This window comes from Lepidochelys kempii, chromosome 3 (genome assembly GCF_965140265.1).
Source record: "Lepidochelys kempii isolate rLepKem1 chromosome 3, rLepKem1.hap2, whole genome shotgun sequence".
NCBI lineage: Eukaryota > Metazoa > Chordata > Testudines > Cheloniidae > Lepidochelys > Lepidochelys kempii.
Window position 1 is genome coordinate 91544715 of NC_133258.1, and position 26846 is coordinate 91571560.

A 26846-nucleotide genomic window follows, 5' to 3' on the forward strand; every position below is an offset into this window, starting at 1 on the left:
AAGAAACTAGAGAGTCCCACAGAAAGACTGTTTTACGCAGTGGTTGATTTGTTATAAATAAAAGCTACAGGTATATATGAGGCATTCATATGTGCTTTGTTTTTGGCAGCAGCATAGCATTTCCTGAAATCAACAATGCTGTAAAGAGGACTGTGGACCAGAGTAGTGGCTACTTTGAAGACTAAAAAAAGAGCTTCTTCTTCAACTCTTCTCCCTCAATCCTCCCCAAAAGTACCAGACACTTCCCTCCACTGCCAACTTTTCACTGACTCATCTCAGGTTTTAAAGTTGCTTTGTAAAAAGTTGATTGAAAGATAGTTAAGATGGGCCTCCCTGCCTAGGATTCTGGAACAATGGTTTCTTCTACTTCAAATTAGTAACCATGCCTGAGTAATAAATGTTAAAAAAAATTGTCAAAAAGTCAACTTCTCTTTTAGAAGCAGCACGCAGTCGTTTTCTGAAAGAAAGCCACCATCAATTTTCAAGGCAGGATAAGGTTAAAGTATACCAGCCCTTCCAATTTGGTGGAGAGTTTTCAGATCAAGGGAAAACTGTCCATTTACAAGGCTTGATGCTTCAAAACACTGGATAGCATACACTGACAACTGGGAGACTATCATAATTTATCAGGTTATACAAATAATTTCAAATGGTTTTATAAAGCACTATATCATAATCTTATAAATTAAGATTTAACAGCTGAGTTTAGATAATTACTTTTATATTGCCTAAACCATGTTTACTATTCTTTCATATGGCCATTTTAATATGGATTTTATCCTTCATTTTCCTGAAGTCACTTCATCCTGTTTTGTGAGCCTCGTGTCCTAGTCCTAATAAAATATTTTAAGTACATCAAAATACATTAAATTGATATATTTTGAAGTTACAAATAATTAATGCCTTACAATGATTCAACTACAATTCACATTTATTTTTCTTGGTATTGCATGTGGCATGATTAAATTTTTGTTCTGGGAATTAAATTATTCTAACTACATAGATGCATTATTAAAATAAATGGCAGATACAAAGTGTTGAAAATTTATTTCAACACTTAGTGCATCAACCAATCATATCAAGATTTATGCATCATAGTCATTTTGACTGACAACCCATTTATTTCTTTTGAACGCAACAATTGTATCAACACTCGTTTCAGATAGTGGGTAACTTATCGTAAGACTGCAACTATGACATGCATTATGACATGAATTTATAAATGCCTTACCTTGTTCATTTTCGTTATGTAACACATTTATGCATAACATTATGCATAACACACATGGACCCCATGCTGGCAGTGCGTGGCTGCCTTTCTGATCTTTACTTTCAGAGATTCTATGACACTTACATGAAAGAGTATTAAATGGATTTCTGTTTTTCTAGATAAAAATTCAAGTTTGTCTTTTTCAGACTTGTAATTTTCCAGACATAATCTACTTTGCCAAATGTTTTTTTAATTTTATTTTTCAGAAGTTTTAACATATCCTTAGATATATTCAAATACAGTGACAAAGAAAACACAGCAGGAGTACAGCAATACAGTACCACTTCCCCCAAAAGGGGAGAAGCCAAATGTTTTAAGAAAGTATGAAATATCTTTTTCTCCCAGCCTGCCCCAATCTTCCTTTTCTCTCCCACCCCCCATTCTTACTTTTCTTATAAATACATTTGTCCTTGGATCAAATAATTCTTGTTTTTATCAGTGACTCTCATCATAGGCATGATCCTATGCTCATCAAAGTCAATGGTCAAGGTCACATTGGCTTCAATGGAGAAGGATCAGGCACTAAAAGTTCCTTTAGTTAGCCTCAAGCATTGTAACAAAGGACATAGATAACACAACATGACCTTCCTAAGCAAGTTTCAAGTGTATGAAAAAAGGTACAGAGATGGCTGCAGAGAAGAGGACAGACAGGGCATCAAGTTTGGAGTGGAAAGGTGTCATGTTTTTCAGATTAATCTGGATAAGTAGGCAGAGACAGAGTTATGCAGAGCCTTTAGGAGAAGCCTGAACCTGATGTGGTGGAAAAGGGGAAAAACAGAAGGGGGTCAAGCCCCTGACTCAGCAGAGCACTTAAGCATGGGCTTAAGTACTTCGCTTTGCTGCACTGGGGCATACAATGCTAAAGATCAGGGTATATTTTTAGTTAATTACAAATAAAAAATAGGAACATAGCATTGCAAAGTTTTACATTGCAAAATTGCGTAGGTTGGCTACAACATAACTGTCACTGTATAAATATCTTGCATTAAAGCTGTTTGGATTTGAGAAATGAGAGCCTTCTTTACGGGAATCAATAATTTTCAGTAAAAACAGAGTTTCCTCTCCCCAGCACAGGGTATGTTTACATATCACAATTTTATCCTTTACTGCCCATGACTATTTCATAATCAAGACGAAAGTCAAAATCCTGTAAAAAATGCATATTTACACACTTTTTACAGGCTCTCTTTTTCGATCACATACATTTTTTAATAGTATATTATTGTCCAGGAGGATCCAGTCAATTTACTAATAAAGAGATATTTTGCTTTTCACAAGATACATTTATACTAAGTGAAACACTTCTGGTATGCTAGAAAATATCCATGTTATTTATGAATTTTTTATTTTAGTGCTTCACTTGTGCCTCCTGATATAGTACGGTATGATAAAACAGAAGTTAATTCATAGTGGGGAGTTATGCAATTTCAAGGGACTCCAAGTTTATAAATGAAACTACCACACTCAGTCATGGAGATAAATAGAAATCAAACAGAATGCCTGAACTATGATCAATTTGATCAATCAGCACTAGTGTAATTACACCTCACTAGAAATTAAATAGGAATATTTCTTTACTGTTGTCTAAGGGATTGATTGAAAAGTTGGCACATTTGTGAATATTGTGTTGCACGTGTCTGGTTTTCCTCAAGTTTTACACATTCAGGCATTGATACAGTGACCTTATAAAGACAATGCAGTCTTCCCCAGGTGCGAGACTTTATTACCTACCAGTTAATTACATTCTAGTGACCCTGTATCTCTTCCTTTCAGCTATTTAGGATTACTTCAGGGAACCAATATTTTCACATAATGGGTAGCCACCTTACAGATGGCCTAAGGTATATAAAAAGGAATTAATTCTAGTGTTATATACTAATTGTCTTAAATAGCAAGGACGCAGAATGTCATGACTCACTGGCTCCCACCTGTTGTGATAAAAATTATAATCCAGTCCATTCTCCATCTGATTTTAGTGTCACTCAAAAGTTTGTCTAAAACTTCCCGAGCATCCCTTTAAGATTAGGTGAGTCTAAAAATTTTTTTTAAAAAAAGAACAAGCATACGATGTCAAAATACCTACTCATGAGTGGATAGTTAAAAATGCTTGTTTTGCCTTTAATCATTATTACTGTTAATTAAGTTAGCTACATTAACATTAATTTTGTTCAGCAATCTTTTTGCAATAATCTGATGTAAATTAGAACAACATCATAGCCTGAAGTAGGGAATATCCAAAGCAGAATTTTTCCTCCTTTTCAATTTAAGTACCAGATAATTCAGGAGAGCTGAAAAAGGTTGAAAGGGCTGTATCCCCACAGCAGGGTAGAAAATATGAGTATACTTAAATCATATGTTGAAGAATAATCCTTTAACATGAACAGAAACAAATAATGCTCATAATATGCACTAATATTTCTATCACTTCAGTTTAAGGCATTTAATTGAGAACTGTGTAAAATAAACTGTTAAATTAGCTGTCATCAAGTTTTAGAGTAATTCTCTTACTAAAAGTAAAGTGATTTTAATCATATGGCACAATGAAAATTATACATATTAAAGTTAAACAGAGTTAGCATAAAAGCAGGACAATTTAGAGCAACTGACCAATCTTCTTTGAATCCAACCGGATTCAATAAGCACATTTTCCATGCTAAGGACTTATCACCACACTCTCTCTAATCAACACCACCATAAGTTTCTGAATATATTAAATGATGAATAGTTCATCAGTAAAAGTACCTGGTGTTTTCTTATATTTTTGCTTTTTCTATTATTGATATAAGCAGATATATAACTTTTGAAATACTTTATAAATACGATTTTTTCCATCTCTCTCAGGAGAGTTGGGTGAAAAAGTATTTTAATTTGCTCCCAAACTAACTATACCAGTGGTTCCCAAACTTGTACCGCCGCTTGTGCAGGGAAAGCCTCTGGTTGGCCGGGCCGGTTTGTTTACCTGCTGCATCCGCAGGTTCGGCCAATCGCGGCTCCCAGTGGCCGCGGTTCGCTGCTCCGGGCTAATGGGAGCTGCTGGAAGTGCGCGGGCTGAGGGACATACTGGCCGCTGCTTCCAGCAGCTCCCATTGGCCCGGAGCAGCGAACCGCGGCCACTGGGAGCCGCGATCGGCCAAACCTGCGCACGCAGCAGGTAAACAAACCGGTTCGGCCTGTCAGGGGCTTTCCCTGCCCAAGCAGCGGAACAAGTTTGGCAACCACTGAACTATACAATACTTACAACTTCCAAGCTAGAAATTTTATAAATGTAGCATCACCACCTTTCTGTCTCCGTTTCCCCAGCTGAAACACAGGGTGCAATATGAGCAGCAGCAGCAGCAGTCTCACATAACTTGTCATGCTGCTTCAACCCTAACTGGAAGGGCAACCTACAGGGCTGAAAGGTAGTTCAATCTTCATGCGCTTATCCTAACACTCTGAATACGAATGCCAATTGTGACGGCTGTTTCAGCAGTGTGGCCAGCAGTCTTTGGGGAACTAGCCTGACCACCAACTCATGTCACGTAAGCTATTAAACTACTGTCAAATAAATGAGTTACTTAAGACAAATCAGTGAAAGGCTCCAAAAATTCCAGTATCAAACCCTTGAGCTTTATAGTTTTGCACATCCAGAGCATGGGCTCAGCTCATTTTACAAATCAAAACAGAAATTATGGTTAGCACAAACTCAACGTATGTACATCTGCCAGTTTTATCAGTGCAGTATCCCACTGCTTCTCCACTGCTGGAGTCTGTCTCTACCAGCAGAAGAGACTCTAAAGGGAAAGACTATGGCATAGAGAGGGAATGTTTGCTGGCTTTTCTCCTGCTGTTTCACCACTGCCAGAGCCTTTCACTGACACCTGTAGTTACAGACGACAATGTAGATGTGGTGTGCTTTTCACTAAGGGATATAGCTACATGTATACTACATGCCACCCCCAATGCTGAGTAGGATCAGAGGAGAAAAGTCCTTTGTGACTCATAAAACATTTAGGGACATCATGGTTTGTAAACTTCTTGAATTATCGAGGGCTCAAATTTCTTATGAAGTATCCCAAAAAGCTAGAACACAGGCAATGGAGAGAATGATAACAATTCTCAGTGGGGAAGAATCTACTTTCTTGATGGGATTATGTGAAAAAACCATCTCAATAGCACATGGTCTGAACTGTTGGGTTAACCCATAGAATTGTATATGTGCTAAGGCTACTTCTGGGAGAATTCTTTGCCACTGTGTGAATGCATAATTAATGTGCTGTGCATGATTTTTTTGTCTGCAGAAAATAACTTCTGCCAAAAAGTTGTTGCAGTCAGGGGCCACTGTGGTGCTAGAAAAAAGCAGGAGCAGCAATAGCTGCTGACAGGGAAGGTAAGAGGTTGCCTGCCTGACAGTGCCATGCCTGTGGAGCCAGGTCAGGAGCCAGGGGCTGGGGGGTGGGGAGGGGGCAGACAGCATGGAGCGGAGTGGGGGGGGTCACAGACTGGGGGTTCTAAGGGGGATTGGGGAAGGACAGACTGGGGCAGGGGCTAAATGGGAATGGAGGTGCTGGGCCACTTGGGGACAAGGGAGGGGCTGCACGGCCACATGGGGGAAGGGGCTGGCTGAGTGCAGGCACAGGGCCACATGGGGACAGAGGAGAGAGGATGCAGAAACACATGGGAATGGGAAGTGGAGGCTGGCTGAGGGATGCAGGGCCACATGGGGACAAAGGGGGTGACTGAGTGGGGGCATAGAGACATGTGGGGACAGGATGGAGACTGTGCAGGGGCACATGGGGGTGGATGAGTGAGGTGGCGACACACGGGAATGGGGGAAATGGGTATCTGAACGGGGATAGAGGGACATATGGAGATGGGGGTAGGTGTGCCTGACTGAATGGAAGAGGCTGGGGTCAGCCAGAATCTGCATGGGAGAGGCTCCCTAACAATCCCTCCCTGCCCCACCCCCCGCCCCAAAATCTATTCCATATTTCTCCCACCCACACCCAACACCTGTCCAGGTTCACTCCCAGACTCTTTCCCTTTCCCTCAGCTCCTGTTACCCTGACTCCCCCAAGCCTTTGCACTGCTTCTGAGGGGGCTGGGAAATATGATTCTGTATTGCAGTTGAAATTAATTACTCAAAGTTCTGTATTTATATACCTAGTAAGGAATCTATATGACAAAAAACATTTCCTGAATCTTTTTCACTGTCTGTATTGTTCAGGACATACTTAACAGGTATTTTGAAATAAATTACTAAAATAATTGAAGCTGGTGTGATTATATTGAGTTATTTTGAAAAATAAAATATGCAGAATTTTGCAGAATTTTAAAATATTGTGTGCAGAATTTTTTATTTTTTGGTGCAGAATTCCCCCATAACAAGGTATTTAAAATGAAACAGATGGCTGGGCAGAAACGCAGATCACCTTTCAGTCCTCCAAAGGTTGAGGGAGGTGAGAGAGAATCAGAGAGACCTTGACAACATATAACTCAAGAACAAAGGAGCAAGGGTTCCATAAAAAACAGCCAAGATTTTTAACAGGTATTTGTGAACTATACTAAATCTATCTACATCTTTGACAAAAAACTTTCCAATAGAATGAGCTCATCTATAACGTTTTAATACACCATTCCCCCCCCCCACCCCTTTTTGTGTATTCGATTTTTATTTCATGATTCTTCTGCTGCATTTTTGGCCTTGTGACATTTAATAAATACTGTAACTATACTTACCTATTTAAAGATGACCTGTGGAGTTAAAAATAATGGCTTTTATACTTTTTCTAGTTTTTATGACTATAAAGGGCTAAAAGGTTGTAACTTTACCCCTTACCCCATCTCCATAATATAGAACTTCTGTATGTTCCTCACATTAAAAATGCAGGCCGTAACTAGGAAGACTTGACTGGAGAAAGATAAAATGACACTGTCACAAAAGCAAAGCAAATGAAAATTGAGCAACTGAGAGAAGGAATTTTTAGTGTGACTATATAAAGTCTTTGTTAACATTTATATGACTAATGTTTTGGCTAAAATAAGCCTTTGTTAAAGATTTAACTTCCCAGTATTTTCAGTTTAGCTGTTGGAGTTCAGAATTAACATCCCTGAAACATCCCAGAAGTCATTCTGCAAAACCAGAGAATACCAAACCTGACATTCCTCATAACTTTTAAGGTTTTTTTTTTTTAAAAAGCTGTTAAAATACTTTTAGAATTTCTTTATCCATCATAAGGAAGAAAAAAGGAACAACTCGATTTTTAAAGATTCTTTGCCAATCACTTTTAAAAGTGGGGATACTCAGAACATCTTTGATACATTATCCCAGAGAACAAGTCTGTTATGCACAGAACTATTTACACTTTATTATCTAGACAGAAAATAATCACACTGTGGAATAAGCAGAGCAAGTACAATTTCCGTACTGTATCTGCTGAACACCAAAATGTGTTGCATTGTTCACTGTCTGCACAGTCTAATATTTGCATTCATTTGAAAAATTATCAAAAATTCAAATCAAATTATGTGTGTTCTTTAAGAGGATCTATTTTGTGTGCTGTGGGGGCTCCAGTGTGTTGCATACCCTACAGGGTATGAAAATTGAAGTGGACATCCAGAGAGGTTGAGCAGAAAGCCTGCCTTGGGCCCCTTTTAATACATTTTACTGGGGGTATTTAATGTAGACAACCCTACCAACACTATGTACTCAACTAAAAGTATCTACATCAAGGAGCCTTTGACAGACGACTAATAAAAATACCCTCTTCTCTAGGTCTTTTAGAAACCACTGAAGGGCAAATATCAACACTAACAGCTTTATAAGATACATTATATATACCTACTATTAAAATCCAATTATAATGAATACTTTCCCCATTTATTCCATTATAAGCCACTGTGGAGAAGTACACCAATAGTGTTTCACAGACATCAATGAGATATAGTAGCCTTTCATTTAATTTGCTGAGGGATTATTTGCTTCTATTGACATCTCTCTAAGAAGAAGTTAACTTTCTAAATAGAAATGTAACTTTTTAACCTAAATTTAAATGCACAAAGAAAAATTTCTAGAACAAAACTGTTTGGATGGCTTACCTACCAATATCTGTCATTCTATGCATGTCTCAGTTCTCTTTTTAATAGCTTTTAAATTGCCCTATGGTTGTGCAGTTTCATTTTGTCCTTCCCTCTGGTGTCCCAGATGCTGAGTGACATTAGTGCCTCGACCACAGCTGCTACTGGAATTCTATTACTGTTTGCCTTGATGAGGGTGTATTATTTATTACTAAGTAAATAAAATTTTGGGATATTAAGACAATTTAGAAACAAACACACTACTCTCCCCCTCTTTCCCCAAAGCTCTCAGGACAGAGTAGGAGAAAGAATGAGGACTCCTGGAGACACAGCTTTCAGTGCTAGCCAATGAGACACCCCATGACTTCCCGCTCCATACTATGCTTTCAAATGATATCCTTGAGAAAAAAAAATATCATGACATACAATTCCTGCTGTGACCAGTAACAAACCACATAACCTGTTGATGAATAGTGGGAAAACCACAGCCTTGCTGGGGGCATTTAGCACCCACATTCCCCATCTGGATCGGTTCACCTGGAGAACCAATCTGAAGAGCCCCCTTGAGGTTTATGCCTTGCTCTTAAGAGATTTGGTGGTTTTGGGAAGACGCACAGAGCTGAGAAGTAAGGAAGCTGGTGGGGCTCCTGCTCTTGATGCAGCCAACCTGATGTGGCAAGGGTCATGGCCACTTGAAACTTTCTCACATAACCTCAACCTTCAAGCAGGGTCAGTTCCAGGGTTCCATTATTAGGGAAGGAGAGCGAGTATTGTGGGGCCCCCGGATGTCACTAGTTAAAACACAAAAAACCTTCCAGGAGTCTAAGGGCTAGGCAGACCCTTGGAAAATCTCAGATTTTAAGAGTTTAAAATTTTAAAAATTGACTACTGTGTCAGTTTTTTGTAATAAAGGATGAAGACTGTACATATTGTACATATTCTGGCCTGTAAACAGATTAGGATTCCTTGGAGATCATTGTGGGTGTGTGCGCTTGTGCACGCAAATGTCTCCAGGTCTTGCCTTCAAGTGAACATGCAACACAGACAGCGTGATCCCTGCACACAGGATGTTCTGCAGTAGATCAGGGAGATGGTGACTCAGAGTTAATCTTGAACTGTCTGATTAGATGTCGATTCTTTGGCAACCCTGATTCCTCCCCAACATGAGACTTCCTAGACCCAACTGTCAATTTCTCTCCCTTATGAAGAATCCTCAATATTAAGCCAGCAATACCACAACAGAAACCCAACGATATGGCAAAATATAGGGATGAATTTAAAAAAATTATCAGGAAAATAAAACAAGACTAAGCAAAACTACATAACTCAGGTGAAGTTCTAAAAAAATGTAAATTTAAATAGAAAATTCAGGCAAGCCTAGCATTACCGAAAACAAAGGTTTCAAATCTTTAAACTATATTTTAATTTTGTTAAAAAGCATTCTACAAAACTACTAATACTCCTGAGATGAATACATAGTTGAATTTGCTTTTGAGGAATTTGTTGTTTTGCATGATCCACTTGAGCAGTGCAACAATATACTGCGTCAGCACAGCTTTGATTGAATTACAGCTTAGGATATCACTCCAGACAATACATTGTACGATATAAATCATCACCGGTTTTGTAAGGTATATTCTGTGCCAATCATCTTGTTATAAGATTATGTAGTCCATGAAAGTATCCCAAGAAAATACTGCTGATCTAAGAGCTGAAAGGTACAGTATGGTAGAAGCTTCAGCAGAATAAAAATTTGATATGCCACAGAGAGAGAAAGAATTTGGACAAGTTCTCCGGGGTCTTTTTGCAAATTCTCAGCTGTATTTCACTTCAGCAGTGTTTATACTATTTTCATTTGCTTTTGAACCAACATTTGTGGAAGCAATGGTTTATTAAGATAAATGTTAATGAAACAAGTTACTCAGGTACTACATTTTCTGCAATGAATAATTTGATCAGGTCTAAACATTAATAAACAGGACTGAAGTACATAGGAAGTTAAATGATACAGAATATCAACTAATTTACTAGAGAACCTTCAATGAAAATGTAAGCCAAAGGCAACCATAAGCTGGCTGTGAAGTGCTTACTAGGAAAAGCACTAACATTGTGCATTCACAGAAATATTCATATAAACCCAAATAGCTCTGTATTCATATTTACATATATCACTGTCTTTTAATGCCTCAGGGAGCCGTATCTGAAGTCAAAACAACATAAGCCCTTGCCCTCTCCTACTATTTCTTCAATTGGGTGTATGTGTGTGTGGGGGGGTGATTCTGTTCCCTGAATCCAAGTCAGTTCCCGGTGAAATTCTAAAGTAAATTGAGTAAAGCTTCAAGAACTTCCTCTTAAAGCAAATATGTTATTTTTATCCAGGGAATAACCAAAGTTTTCATTTTGGTTTAAAGACTTGAATTTGATATTATTTATTTGTACCTTGGTAGTGCTTACGAGCCCTAGTACTGGACTAAGATGCCTTTGTGCAAGGTGCTCTACACGGAATAAGAAGACTGTCCCCTACCCCAAAGATCTCTCTCTAGTCAGATTCTGGTAGTAGCATATATTGAATCTGTGAGAGTGGCCTATACAGCCTTGATGGACCAGCCAGCTACAGCCATCAGGGATACATAGGGTCTGTTTGTTTTTTTTAATAAACATAACATTCCAATAAATCAATACAAGAGAAACATTACTTGATCATCAACAAACTCAAAAGTCAAATTGATCTAATATGTGTTTTAATTAGAATTTGCTTTTCCATTATTTCAGTGTTTTGTTTTTTTTTGTAATGCTTCAAGAAGATCCAATTTCTGCACATGGCAAACTATCTCTAAAAGGCCAGTCTGAGTTATGTTTAGTCTCTTCATCTGGAATTTTTGATGACCATCTTAAAATGGTTGTATTTTGCCTTTTCATATTTCAAACCCCTTTTGTATTTTTAATTATTTTCTGGACATTGTCTGCAGTTCTTTGAGGCACAGTTACCACATAGTCAGCAATCCTTTAAGCATTTGTGGGAAGGTCTGTGTGGTTGAGTAATCAACTTTAGGCTTTTGAAGATTTGGGGTTATTTCAAACAGAACCAACTTCTCAAAGTTGATTCTATTAAGCTATAAATATAGCAGGGTTTCTATGCTACCCTTGATTACGAAATTAGTTTAACAGACCAAACTGTGTTAATTATTATCTCCCCTTAATGGGCCTGGTTTGATTTTTTGTGTAAGTAAAGCAATGCATTTATAATAATAGTTCACTGCAACACTGATTTATTTTAAAGATATGGCAGACAGCACTCAGACTGATTTGCACAGATCCAAATCTAATACACCTAAGTAATTTTTATTTTCTCCTTGTGTTGCAGAAAAACAGATTTATGGATAAATTATGAAAAATACAAGTAGATAAAAACCATTACAGTAATTGCATTGGTTGCATTTATTAATTTTTCACAATTAAGTCAATAAGAGCTTTAGTAACATCCTTATATTACTTGATTAGTTTTGAAAGTGATTATCTTAAGAACTCTATTTAATTGGAAGCCTCTCAATTTACAAGGAACATTAAACTCTCAGTAGCATTTTAAGATTATTCAACATATGCAGGTCAATTACCAGTAATCACTGTTTTATACAAATGTTCCATAAAAACTACACTGACACTGACAAAGAGGAAAAAAGAAAGAGTGCTTTAATTAATGCTGCTGAGCTTCAATTGACATTTTCAGAATGAATGGACATCTCTAGCACTTTTACATATAAAGCCTTCCTGAAACTGGTGCAGTTGCGAAATTGAATGAAGATAAAACAACACAACGCTCTGCCTTAAAACAGATGAAGATAATTTGTCATGACTGCTAAATCACAAAATTGCACTAACTGTACTCATGCCCAGATGCACTTTAATTTCCAGATTAGAAAATTACAATTAATTTTCTGAATATTGCTATGCCATATTTCTTCTTCCAGTTAATAAAAACAGATTGCAATCAATCATTGTTAACCCATGTTGCAGAACAGAAGTGCTGTAGTTATTTCCATATATGATTCTCTGCAATGATCTTTCTGCATAGCACCCTCTCTGGGAGCTATTTTTTAAATTATTGTAAGAAGGTGTTATAATAAGGGAAATAAATTATAACTGGATTTAATGTAGTTGAGAGAAAAGCTAGAGTCAACTTTATAGTAAGGGATTTTTAAGAGCTTTTTATGGGTGGAATACTCCAGATAACCACAGAGTATTTTAATCCCTATTTCAACTATACTGTATTTTAAGCATCCTTTTTAAATGGAATTTGTTGAATGATTCAAGTTCACTGCTAGAAATATTTAATCATAATTAAAGAAGGTATTCCTTCTTGTAGTGATTTTTTTGGTCTAGTTAGAAACTATTAAAATTGCTCAATACCTGTCTGACCATCATAGAGCATGAACTTAGAAATTTACAAGAACTGAATTGAAGTGGTAAGGGTAGGAAATTGATTTTTAAAAGATTTAGACTAATGGGTATTTCAAGAGTGCTTTGGACATTTTCGTTTAGATATATTTTCAAGTGAATTGGTACAATGTTTCACCAGCATGGCCTCTTCTTGTGTGTCTGTACTAATATCAAAAGAAGGCTTTTATAGTGCACATGAGTGGAGAGAAACAAGCAGAATGAGGCTTACATGTGACCTAAAAAAACCAAATTAGTCTCTGCCTTTTGTTTATTTAGAAATGCATCAGTAAGGCCTGAAAGGACTTTGTTTCTGCTTGTTTATACAGTAGGAATTCGTTTGTCTACTCCTTTTCTCCTGGAAGAGCATGGATAACTGGAGAACTAGTCAGTATGTGACATCACAGTTTCCAAGGAAGTGACATCTGATGGACAGGGGAAGTGATTAAATTAGAATTTTTAATATATTCTCAGATACCTGAGAAATTATGGGAAATTCAACAACTAACAGAAGTTGGAGATTCAACAACTATTAATAGCTGAGAAAGCTCTCAGTGCACTTAGATATGCTTGGAAGGATTAGATTTTTATCAGTAAATGTCCATTTCACCACCCATACATCCTCCCCCCCCAAAAAAAAACATATTTTCATTGATAACAGATATATACATCTAGGCAAAGTAAGCAGAATGCTGCATGAGAACTGGTAGAGTTTGATTTAAGGATATTTACTTTGTATATTTTGATGTGATTTGACTATTTGTTCTAACGTTTATAAAGCTTTCTGAATCTCAACATCTACTCACATTACATAATTCCCTCACCCACCCCATAATTTCCCCACTAACTGTGAACACTTAAAAATCTTAAAAATAAAGTGATAATTACAAACATAAAAATTTGAATTCTGCCTACCCTACATATTACAAAAATCTTCCTAACGCTATGAAGAGTTAAGTGCTATAAGTTATCAATGGAGGTTGTAGAATACTCTTCATTACAGGTTTTTAGGAATAGACTACACAAACACTTGTCAGGGATGGCCTAGGTATACATGGTTCTGCCGCAGGGCAAGGGGCTGGACTAGATGACATCTTGACATTCCTTCCAGCCCTACATTTCTATAATTTCTATAAAATTAGAAGAATATGCTATAGAAGACATGGTCGACCTGAGGAGTTTTCAATCAAAAACAAACAATGAATACAAACACTGGGAGACACTCAAAATACAATTCAAGAATCAAATGGAAGCAGGAACAAACCAATTATCCTAAAAGAAGGGTCTTTGCTGAATTACTGAGAAGGATCTTAACAACAGGGGAAACACCATTAAACCTTATCATCACAGAGGCTAAAGAAATTATGGATTTTGATGTTTGAGAACTGCTTGGCTTCAGTGATCTTAATATGATGATGGGATTCTTTGATTACTAGGGGAAAATAATCTATAATAAGTGGAACTTATTTAGGGAAAACAAATTGTAAAAATTGTTTTGAAGGCACTCCAAAAGGACTGAACAACAAAATGCTACACAAGAATGCTTGATCTCTTTATAGCATCCTCAGCAGATTTATCACAAATTTCAAGACAGCAAACAACATTGTAAACATCCATCCTGCTAGCTAGATTTAAAGTATGGTACCAGAAAGTAAATATGCTTATACAAATTGAAAACAAAAAAGGTGGTGGGGGTAGAAGGAAATAAAGAGTTATATGTAAAGGGCCATAAAAAAAAGAGGTATGAAGCAAAGATCCGTAATATGGCATGGATGGAGATCAATTTACAGTATCTCCATTTGTTTCCTTCTGAGTGTAGTAGTCAGTTATAATGGGCAACCGCTCATCCTTCCTGAAGGCTCTCTTGTGTATGTGGGGAGGCCTCAGGGTTATGTCCTTATGTTTAATATGTATGTGTAGCTGCTGGGTGAGTAGAGATGTTCTGGGTCAATAATACAATCAGAATTCTAATGGTAGTCAAGTATAATCTTTCTCAAACCCTGGCTCTGATCGCTCTGCTTTCTTAGTGCCTGTCTCAGATAGCTTCCTGGATGAAAGCTAGCTGTTTTAACTCAGACCTAGTGTGTAGAGGAAAGCAACTTGAGGTTATAATGGCTGCCTCCTTTTCTTCTCTGTAGTTAGCAATCTTGGAGTCTTATTAGATCAAACAGCGCTATTGGATTCCTCATTGACACTGGTAGCCTGAGGAAGCCAGTTCTTCATTCCTTTGGTGACACCCCAGTTAGGGTTGCCAACTTCCTAATCACATAAAACTGAACACCCTTGTCCAGACCCCTTCCCTGAGGCACCCCGTCCCGCACTCACTCCATCCCCGCTCCCTCTGTCGCTTGCTCTCCCCCACCCTCATTCACTTGCTCATTTTCACCAGACTGGGGCTGGGGTGTGTGCTCTGACTGGGGGTGAGGGCTCTGGGTAGGGCCAGGGATGAAGAGTTTGGGCTTCAGGAGGGAGCTCCTGGCTGGGGCTGAGGGGTTTGGGGCATGTATGGGCTCTGAGCTGGGGGTAGGGCTCCAGGACATGGGAGGGGGCTCCAGTCTGGGGAAGAAGTGCGGGCGGGGGAGTGAGGGCTCTGCCTGGGGGGCTGGAGATGAGGAGTTCAGGTACAAGAGGGGGCTTTGAGCTGGGGCCTGGGAGTTTGGAGGGGTTTCTGAGCTGGGGCAGGGGGTTTGGGGTTCAGGCTCAGGGACGGAGTTTGGGTTGGGAGGGGGCTCAGGGCTGGGAGCAGGAAGGGGTTCAGGGTGGCACTTACCTCAGGCAGCTCCCGGGAAGTGGCAGGCATATTCCTCTAGCTCCTAGGCAGAGGTACAGCCAGGTGGCTCTGTGCATTGCCTCCGCCCACATACACTGCCCCCGCAGCTCCCATTGGCCACAGTTCCCAGCCAATTGGAGCTACAGAGCCAGTGAGCGGGGTGGGGCCAGCAGGTGAAGCCCCCATGGCCATGCCTACCACTTCCAAGGAGCCATGCAGAGCTGGGTAGGGAGCCTGCCAGCCCCATGCTAACCAGACTTTTTATGGCCTGGTTAGCAGCGCTGACCAGAATCGCCAGGGTCCCTTTTTGACCGAGTGTTCCGGTTGAAAACCGGACACCTGGCAACACTAAGCCCAGCCTGAATGGGAGCAACCACAACGGTTTTAATCCCTCTCTGAGGTATTAGACTGCTGGAGACACAAAAGTGTTTTGTGGTCTTCCCTTAATGGTCTTGTTCCCTACACAATAGCAGCAGAAAATTGAAAACTTATAACTTTTCAATTTGCATTTGAAGGTCATGGAAATCGTAAAGCAAATTGGTTAAATGGTCAGAAATCACCGTAAATGACAGTAGCTTCCAGAGTAGAGGTATCAGTAGTAATTTACTTGAGGAAGTGTTGCCCCTTCTTGCAATTTGCCTTGGAGTGTCAACTGCTGGAACTGGAGCCCGAACTGCATTTTGTTCAGAGTTACGGACAACCTCCATTCCTGAGGCGTCTGGAACTCAGAGGCTCATGCATTCTTGTTTCAGAAAAGAATGCCAACAGGCTTATAGGATTCCCAGCGACCATCAAAAAGGTTAAAATTCAGACAAGTGAAATATTTATATATTGTATGTATGCACCTGGGGCACATTACTACTATCCACATATAGAAATTCCAGAATAGAGCTACTAAATTAACCAAATATATGGAAGGTTTCAGCTATAACAACCTAGGGAGACTACACCTTACACTGTTTGGAGAAAGGCTATGGAGGGATTCTATTATGTAAGTACTTCAGGGGGATTATATAAATATAGATAATGATCTATGTATCAAGAGGAGAACTTTTTTTTTTTTTTAAAAAGGTCAATATGGAAGGAGGTCTTGTTTCTTCAGGGAATAAAACACGCAGAATTTTCTGCCTCTGAAGATCCTAACAGAATCCATTTTACCAGCGAATTATGAAAAACAGTTGACAATTATTTGTTTTTAATGATATTTTGGAATGTTAATAAGGTTTTGGAGTTTAATGATATTTGGGAGTATTGCCCCTTCTCTCAATAAAACCATGGCCACATTTGTTAAAAGTTAGTCCAGCAGTTTGAAAACTAGACCATTTAAAAGCTAGGTTAAAGCAACTTCAGATACCGTACCCAAGTCACTTTGTCAATTTTTGTGGCTTGAGAATTATTTATTTCTTAAATTTTCTTTTTCCTAGGGACTACTGACTCATATAGGCAAAACCGTGAAACTGAATCCAGTATACTCTGGATTTTCTAAAACCTATTATCCAAACCTCCACATTCTCTGTATCCCATCCTTGTCCCGCAGTTGATTCGGATAATAGAATAGAGACCCCCAGGTGCAAGGGAGGTCATCCTGCTGCTTAATGGCTCCTGCTTCAGTGCAGAGAGCCCTCTGCAGTCCTGCCAACACAGGAGCGGGCAAGCGGGGCCATAACAGTGGAGTTGCAGAGAGCTCTGGGTGCTGCTGCTTCTGCCCTCTCAATTATCTGAACTCCTGCTTATCCGAATAAAAACTGTGTCCCCCATGCTATTCAGATAATGGAAACTACACCGCATATATAACGTCAAATGCACGAAGTAAACTGATAAAAGGTTTTCCTCTAATCTTTCAATTAGAACAATTCCAGATGTTATTTGTGACAAAGGTAAAAAAAAATTCAACTTAAGTGTGATTTTTACGTTGACTCTGCCCCCTTACTGTTACTTGAATGGGGGAGCGTGCTTGTGCCCTCTTTGCCTTCTTTATTACGCATGAAAGCCATGTGTCCTCTCCTCTCTTTCCCTCGCCCCAAAAAAGTATTTTCAGTTTTGTTTGGTTTTAACCAAATCTTTGTTTGGTTTTAACCAACTTAAAACTTGTCTATTATGAAACTACAGATTATTGGACAACTATTAGAATTAGGACATCCAAAGAAATCAAAGCAATTGATAGGGAAGGGATTTTTAATTAGATTCTTTAGGTTAGGCACACAGAATCTGAGAACATAATCACTCACACTATAATAAATTCATATACAGTAAGAAAAAAACAATTACTATATACATCTTGTATTGTGGGGGAAGGCAGAACTAGAACCGTTGTCTTTCAGATCCAAAACAATCACAGGCCTCTGGTACTTGGGCTAAAGGAGATATCCATGGTAACAACAGTTGGTCCCTCATCCTTTGTGTAGGTGAGCCACATGGCACCTTCACACACAAATCAAATGTCTTAAAGCTGCAGTCTGAACTACATATATTAATGAATGAGCTAACAATGAAAAACATTTTTCTTGTTTTTAAAATGGCTACATGCTTACACTATGTTCCCTGGAGCCTCTTCTGAAATGTTATAGTTTGGGATTCTGCACTGCTCAGCTGCAAATCAGACAGCAAATAGGTTTAAAAATGTCTTGAAAATTTATATAAAAAGGACACTTATTTTCAGTGCTTTGCCATTTAGAGTCAAAGTAATACACAGTCCAAACTGTAAAGTCTTCTGTATCATCATGGAAGTTTAACTTAGTTTTGTATATACTGCTTTTATTTTATGCATGCTCCTTGAAAAAGTACACATACCAACTTAAAGCAGCACAAGACCTTTCATTTTACTTTTAGTACTGCTCATCTGATTTTTACTATTAAAGAAATACACTAAGCACGTAACATACAACCAACTAGTTCTCCATTTCAGTTAAAGCAAAGCCTTCTACAATTTGCCACAAGGAGGATTGCGCTGCCTAAAACAATTAAAAGCTAATAACACTGTTTATACCCTGGTGACATAATTAGAATAGTTAGTAAATAACGCTTCTTTTAAAAGTTAGAAATTAAATACAGGCTGAAGGACTTGTGTCTAGGACATAAATCAATTTGTTGATTAAAGAATGCTTGAAATGCAAATTAATCACTGATAGATAGATCCTTTGCAGAGACAAAGATAATGTAGACTATTGTCTGCTGGCCACTCAGAGTCTCCAATGCTAAGCCACAAGACTTTGCGATGCCAGCAGGGAGGACTTAAAACCTTAGGGTATATCTACACTTAAAGGACTGCAGCAGCACGTGTATGCAGTGCATAGGTACTACCTATGCCGATGGGAGTGTTTCTCCCATCAGCGCTGGTAATCTACCTCCCTGAGAGGTGGCAGCTAGGTTGATGGAAGCAGCCTTCCATTGACCTAGTGCTGCCTACGCTGGGAGTTCGGTTGGCTTAACTATGCCATTCAGGGGTGTAGATTTTTCACACCTCTCAGTGACAGCAGACTTAATTTTCTACAGTAGACCAGTTTTTAGCTTGTCTCTCTGACACAGCTGGGACTCTCAGGGCTCCCAGCGTTATGCCCTAAACCCTACGCTTTTTATTTATTTATTTATTTTAGTGTTGCTACTGCTTTTAAATGAGGCATTTGTCCTAAAATTCAAGCAAGCAATCAAAAGAACTCCTAGCTTTGTTTTTTTAGGACTCATTTCTCTCCTCTACAACTACGTATAATCTCCAGAATTAGACAATAAGATAAAAGGAAAAATACCATTTACAGGTGTAACTTCTGTATGGTCAGCAGTGACAGCTGGAGCAGAAAATATGAGGAGGTTGATGCTCTCACTACAATCCCCTACATGTACAGCTATGTTAGTATGTACAATTAGAGATTCTATACGATCAACTGAAAAAATAATTTGCTTTGAAATCTGTACCTACCAGTTTTTCTTCCAAAGTTTCTCTAGTAGTTAACACAATTCAATCTCTGCAATATTCATGTTTTAGGTATTCTCGATAAGAAGTGGAATTGAGCCAACAGATAAGGTTTCTGATTTATTGACTTCTCTCATTTGTTTTGATCCTCTTTCATATATTCATTTTCTCATTCCCATTAAGGTTTCTTTAAATACTCTTACTAGGTACAGGCTCTTAAATAGGATGATTATTGTTTCTTTAAGACAAACAAAATGTTTAAAGGAGTTTTGAATAAAGTCCAGAAACTCAAAGGGAAGTGTTATTTTAAACACTAAAATCTGTATCTTTCCTCAAGTAAGCAAAATGACAGCTGAGAAAGACAGAGTATAATTTCCAAAAACACTTAAGTCCCTTTTTGGCACTGTTGTAGCCGGTATTGCAAGATATTTACATGCCAGATGCGCTAAAGATTCATACGTCCCTTCATGCTTTAACCACCTTTCCAGAGGACATGCTTCCATGCTGATGATGGGTTCTGCTTGATAACGATCAAAGCAGTGTGGACTGACACATGTTCATTTTCATCATCGGAGTTAGATGCCATCAGCAGAAGGCTGATTTTCTTTTTTGGTGGTTCGGGTTCTGTAGTTTCCACATCGGAGTGTTGCTCTTCTAAGACTTCTGAAAGCATGCTCCACACCCCGTCCCGATCAGATTTTGGAAGGCACTTCACATTCTTAAATCTTGGGTCGAGTACTATCTTTAGAAATGTCACATTGATACCTTCTTTGCGTTTTGTGAAAGCTGCAGTGAAAGTGTTCTTAAAACAAAGTGTTCTTAAAACTGGGTCATCATCTGAGACTGCTATAACATGAAACGTATGGCAGAAAATGGGTAGAACACAGAGCAGGAGACATACAATTCTCCCCAAAGGAGTTCAGTTACAAATTTAATTAATGCATTTTTTTAACGAGTGTCATTAGCATGGAAACGTCATCTGGAATGGTGGCCAAAGCACAAAGGGGAATATGAATGTTTAGCGTATCTGGCACGTAAATATCTTGCAATGCCAGCTACAACAGTGCCATGTGAACATCTTTTCTCACTTTCAGGTGACATTGTAAATAACAAGCAGGCAGAATTATCTCCCATAAATGTAAGCAAACTTGTTTGTCTGAACGATTGGCTGAACAAGAAGTAGGACTGAGTGGACTTGGAGGCTCTAAAGTTTTACATTGTTTTATTTTTGAGTGCAGTTATGTAACAAAAAAAAGTCTACATTTGTAAATTGCGTTTTCACAATGAAGAGATTGCACTGCGGTACTCTTATGAGATGAACTGAAAAATACTATTTCTTTCATTTATCATTTTTACAGTGCAAATATTTGTAATAAAAATAATATAAAGTGAGTACTGTACACTTTGTATTCTAAGTTGTAACCAAAAATCAATATATTTGAAAATGTAGAAAAACATCCAAAATACTTAATACATTTCAGTTTGTATTTAACAGTGTAATTAAAACTGCGATTAATGTTCCTCTGAAACCTGTCATTATGCAAGGCACTGCATTTAGCCGTATGGAGTGGAAATCTATCAACTGCATGAAGCTGCAGTTTCCACGGTAAACATCTGATGAAGTGAGCTGTAGCTCACGAAAGCTCATGCTCAAATAAATTGGTTAGTCTCTAAGGTGCCACAAGTACTCCTTTTCTTTTTGCGAATACAGACTAACACGGCTGTTCCTCTGAAACCTGATTATTTTTTTATTTGAGTTAATTGCGTGACTTAACTGCAATTAAATCGACAGCCCTTCTTAATATACTAAATAGATTGGATATGAATAGTAGTTTCTCACCGTAAGACATGATACAAGCAGGCTGCAGATTCTTAAGGGGCAAGCTACACATGCTTACAGCTTGGAATCTCCAGGTGTTCCATTCACAGGCTAAGAATCCCTTTAGCCTGGGTCCAGGAGTCTCTTGTGTGGGGAGTGAAGAACACCAGATGATGTCACTCCCTGCCTTATATAGCTTTTGCATATATCTGGAACCCTTTGTTTCAAAGCTTAGTTCCCAGACTGGTCTGTGGAAAATTACTGACATTCCAAAATGGAGTCTAGAGACATGTGGTTTCATCACATGTCCTTGTAGAGTCATAGCAGCCATCACTCACAGGCTGTTTGGAGCATTCACAGGAAGGCTCCCCAGGTGGGAGATAAGCTTCTCCTAAGGCCTATTGTTCTCTCTAATGGCTCTTCCTCACCCACTATCTAGAATGTAGGCATCTTGTCTAGTGGGTGTTCCCCAGGTGTAACTACATTTGAAATACAGAGACATAACTTCAGATACAAAATTATACATGCATACAAATAGCATAATCATATTCAGAAAATCATAACCTTTCTAATGATATCTCATGACTTATCTTACATTCATCATAACTATGTCATAATCACGTCATAACAACACTATGAAGAATATGGGGTGCAGTGTCACAGAACCTTACTTTTTCTGCACTATTTTAAAATGTGGTCTGTCATTACCATGATTCAAAAAGTATTTTAGGACAAGTTTTTTTCTTTTTTCAAGACTGAAGAAATAATTTATACAGTATATGGCCTTAGAGTGAGATTCTGTGTTGTGCTTCCTATAGGCATATTAGCTAAATTGGCTTTAGGGCACCACCTTTGTGCCCTCTCAATTCTGCACTGCTTCAGGGATTGATAAACCCCCAGCCTAACTCAGACAGCCATTCTGTACAGTATGGTGATTAATGAAAATCAAAGCCTAGCCTGCTATAAAGACATTACTTATTGATACAAAGATACGCACAATGCTCAAATAGCATAAATGTTGTTTTGTTAAGGGAACTTTCTTCCTCATCCAAAAAACTAAGCATGTTTAGTCTTGAGAAAAGAAGACTGAGGGAGAGACCTGATAACACTCTTCAAATATGTTAAGGGCTGTTATATAAAGAGGATAGTGGGTCAATTGTTCTCCATGTCTACTGAAGGCAGGACAAACATTAAACGGTTTACTCTGCAGCAAGGGAGGTTTAGATTAGATATTAGGGAAAATGTTCTAACTATAAGGATAACTAAGCATTGCAATTGCTTACCAAGGGAGGCTGTGGTATCCCTGTCATTGGAGGTTTTAAAGACTAATTTAGACAAACACTTGTCAGGGAAGGTCTAGGTATACTTAGTCCTATCTCAGTGCAGGGGGGGATGGACTAGATGACCTCTCAAGGTCCCATCCAGTCCCACAATTCTATGATTTGAGTAACTACTGTATCCAGTTTGTTCATAGATATTTCAACCATTCTGTCAACCATTTGCTTTCTCACTTCGTGGAACAGAGAATTAAGAGTTCAGCTCAATTCCACTTTTAACTTGTAACAGATGTTAAAATGCAGAAATAAGACATAACTGAATCTATTGTGAACAGATGTTATTCTCAGTCTACACTCAAACATAGTCAGTAGCCTATGTAGTGTACAAACTTACCATTTCCTGGCGTTTGCTTTTATTAACATTCAGCTCAAATTTTCTCCCTAGTCTTAACTGCTCTTATGGTTCCCATCTCAGGATTGTTCTCCCCATCTCTTATATCTTTTCCTTACAGACAGCTCCCTTATATCTCTGGTGGGTAATGACTTGGTGGAACCTACATAATATTCCATCACAGGACCAACACTTGCTAACAGTGTGGAGTGTGTGTGGGGGGGGAGGGGGGGGGAGGGAGGGAGAAGGGGTGTTTACAATTTTCTTTCCAGTGTTTTAAAATATATTATCATGTCCATATGCTCAGGGTTTAGCTGATAGCCATATTTGGGATCAGGAAGGAATTTTCCTCCAGAGCAGATTGGAAGAGGCCCTGGAGGTTTTTCGCCTTCCTCTGTAGCATGGGGCACGGGTCACTTGCTGGAGGATTCTCTGCTCCTTGACGTCTTTAAACCACGATTTGAGGACATCAATAGCTCAGACATAGGTGAGAGGTTTTTCGCAGGAGTGGTGGGTGAAATTCTGTGGCTTGCGTTGTGCAGGAGGTCAGACTAGATGATCATAATGGTCCCTTCTGACCTAAATATCTATGAATCTAATAAATATACTTTACACATGGTGAAGAGCTAGTCAGGATGTTAAGCAAACATTATTCTAAAAAGGAACAACTCAGTGGATTAGCAGTAATGTTACCTACTAACAAGTAGGTTCTTAAGTAACCTCCGGACTCCCTTTCTCCAGGCGAGTGGAGACCAGATATTTTATGGAACAGCAGAAAGCCTCACGCCCCTTACTTCTGACAGGTGAAAATAATACTTGGATGTTGTGGAAGAGTGGTAACATTGTCTGAGTGGGAATAATATGGACAAATGTCCAACTCTGCTCAAAAATAAAGAGGTGGGCTGGGTCATATTTTTGGAGACAATTTCCATCCAAACCAGAAAAGTATTGTATAGGAACTTGTCCCCAGGGATAGAGATTTACCCTTGACTGGCCCAACATGACAAAAGCAATCCAAACTACTTTTCTGTATGTCATAGTTTGTCTCCTGCCCACAAGTGTCAGTCCCATTCAAATGTTATAAACACTGGCTTCCCTGAAGCAAGGGAGGCAAAGGACAAAGCTTCTATTGATGCTAGAGCTGGGAAATCAATTTATTTTTCTGTTTGGCCGGCAAAAAAGTTAGTTCAGTTCTGAAGGCATTCCGAATGGTTCTAATTTTGGGTGAGGAGGAGGCACTGAACCACTTGGTGCTGAATCCACTACACCCTTGATGCCCTGGCCCTGGAATCAGAGACTGATTTCACTGCCCAAGACTATACAGAATCTCAACATTGTGCTCCCTCAAAGCTCCTGCGGTACATAGATTGAAGCCATCAGCCCTTCAAAACTCTAACTAATTCGCAACACTGCGGCATGCTTCCTCAGCAACACTGGCTACCATGAGCAAACCAAACCCATCCTCTACTCTCTATGCTGGATTCCCATACAACAGAGTCACGTCCAAGGTCTTGATGGCAGTTGATGGCCTGTCCCAGGATATCTAAAGGATCATCATTATTCTCTGGGATGAGAACCGTAGTCGACAACTCCACCCTTGGAAAAAATGGAACTTTCTACAATAAAGATGAAACTCATCTATGCAGGAGACAGAGCTTTTCTGGGGACCAGTCTTTCTCCCAAAGAAACTAAGGACCATCATAAACTTCCTTCTTTCACTATCTTTTGCCCCAAGTGCAAGGCACACTTCCTTCAACCTGCCTTTAACACACACAATGTGTATATTAAAAAAACCTGAAACAAAATCCTAGTAAACCAAAACACTGCACTGCACACACAATTTTCTCCGTGGGGAGAGGAAGAGAGAAGAGAATGAATCATATGATAGATGTTACTCACATCTCTTAATGCACTCCCAAAAGTGCTGTTACTATTGAGACTAGTGTGGTATAAAAAAATATTGAATAGAATATGTTTCCCCCAAAAGGCTTTCCAAAACTGCTTAAAACGGGAAAAATCTCTATTTTGGTAAGTGGTGTATTTCTATTGCACTCATGACTAGCAGCACAGCAAGTGATAAAAAGAAAATGAGAAACACACTTAGGAATTCACGTATGTTCTCTAACTTTTTATTTTTAATTTATTTACATTCAGAACGGCAAAACATAAGATCTTATAGGAATTTCCCCCCAGTGAGCATGTAGGAAGACTAAAATTTTCTAGAATATTAAAATGGTGGCTGTTCACTGGTCCCTGTGTAATGAGTTGACATCAGCCAAGTTCAGAGTGAACAAAAATTCCCCCCTCAATTGGCATGTTTGTTGGCAGTCTCCATTGAGAGTAAGGATTAAATGGACAGGACTGAATTATTTTCGTTGCTCAGAGATGATCTCTTCAAAACAAAGTCTGGGGTACACTGCTCAGACTGTAAACCTGAGAAAGTATATGCTCTGTCTGGGGTACACTGCTCAGACTGTAAACCTGAGAAAGTATATGCTCTGCCTGTGCTTACACCTGTTCTGTGGAGAAACACAGGACTTCAGCTTCAATTTAACTGAATGCAGCCCTTCTCATGTGTCCTAAATTCACAAAAAATAGTTATTTTTACCTCTTAATATTAAGCAATGCCCAAGGTATTCCAGTGGGAGTGTTAAACGCTGGGAGCAACTTTTCTCCAAGTTCCACTGCTTTCTTTCGAAATATCTGAAAAATAAAAACCAATCATAATATTATACCGTATAAACTATGTACTAAGTACTAGGAAATAAATAGTGTTGTTGATATTACTATTGGTAGTGTTTTACAAAGCATCCCTTAACACTACATAGTATAGCACCCTGGGGTTTGTGCAGAGATGTTGAAGAAAAAGGAAGATACAATACTTTAGTACCGAAGTTATACCTGGCATTCTATTCATAAGATTTAGAACTACTTCAATATGTCTAACTATCAGCAGGAAACACAACAGAACTTTTTATGCTTAGAGAAAAAGTATCTAGTTATAACAATACTGCAAATATGCGTTCTGCTCTCTCCAATTGCCAATAGTCAGCTCAGGCTGGACTGAGCTAACTGTTGGAAGGCTTTCTTTGAGCACTATCTGATGATCTCTTCAAGAAGAGAGTTTTCTAATACAGGAAAACTGTTCCAATTTAATATAGAAACCTATTTATGGAGAGCAATTACAAATACTTGGTTGCTCAAGCACTATTATCTGCTTTGAATCACACTGGGGTTTTATAGAACATACAAAAAATAATTATCCCAGGTGTACTAAAATATCAAAGTCACCTTTGCTGATTTTCTCTCCAACAGTGCCTCCCCCTTCAACTTAGTTTTTTTCATGAAAACATTTACAATACATGTTTTTAGGCATCAATTTTCAGTTTGATATATATATCACAATTTAAATTGGTATTCTAAGCCAAATTTTCTGAGGAAGAAAAATGCACACACCAACTTTGTACAGATGTACTTGTGTGTGTAAACAACATTTGCTGGTGGACCAATGCAAGAGAAGAGAGGAGCACACTCATTTACCTTCTCATAAATAACAGCAGTTCATAAGAAATACTGTACTTTCCAAAAGCCACTTTCAATATTTGTAAATAAAGTAGGTTTTTATTTAATCAGAGGATCTTACACTTTTTGGTCAAATTTCAGTTGCTGGATTTTAGTGCCTGGATACTGGGTGGCATTGGTGGCTTGAGATATACAGAAGATCACACTAGATGACCATGATCCCTTCTGGCCTCTGATTCTGTAACCACATGGGACACCAAAACTAACCATAGTTTCCTGTTGGGTCCTCTATCTTACCATTTGTGACTACGAATGATTGTGGGATTGGACTTGCAACAGAAATATGTGATTTTGGATGGGGCCGGTTAGCTGCATTCTTGTACTAGAGCTGGTATCCGCA

At 38.7% G+C, this 26846-nt stretch overlaps 1 protein-coding gene across 1 annotated transcript in view; it reads right to left on the bottom strand.

Annotated features, from left to right (window-relative positions):
- Positions 1-26846, bottom strand: part of MAN1A1 (mannosidase alpha class 1A member 1) — a 215514-nt gene that overhangs the window by 56531 nt on the left and 132137 nt on the right. The window contains exon 5 of the mRNA XM_073337170.1: positions 25533-25627. Coding sequence (XP_073193271.1) covers positions 25533-25627 — 95 coding nt within the window. The remainder of the gene's footprint in view (positions 1-25532; positions 25628-26846) is intronic.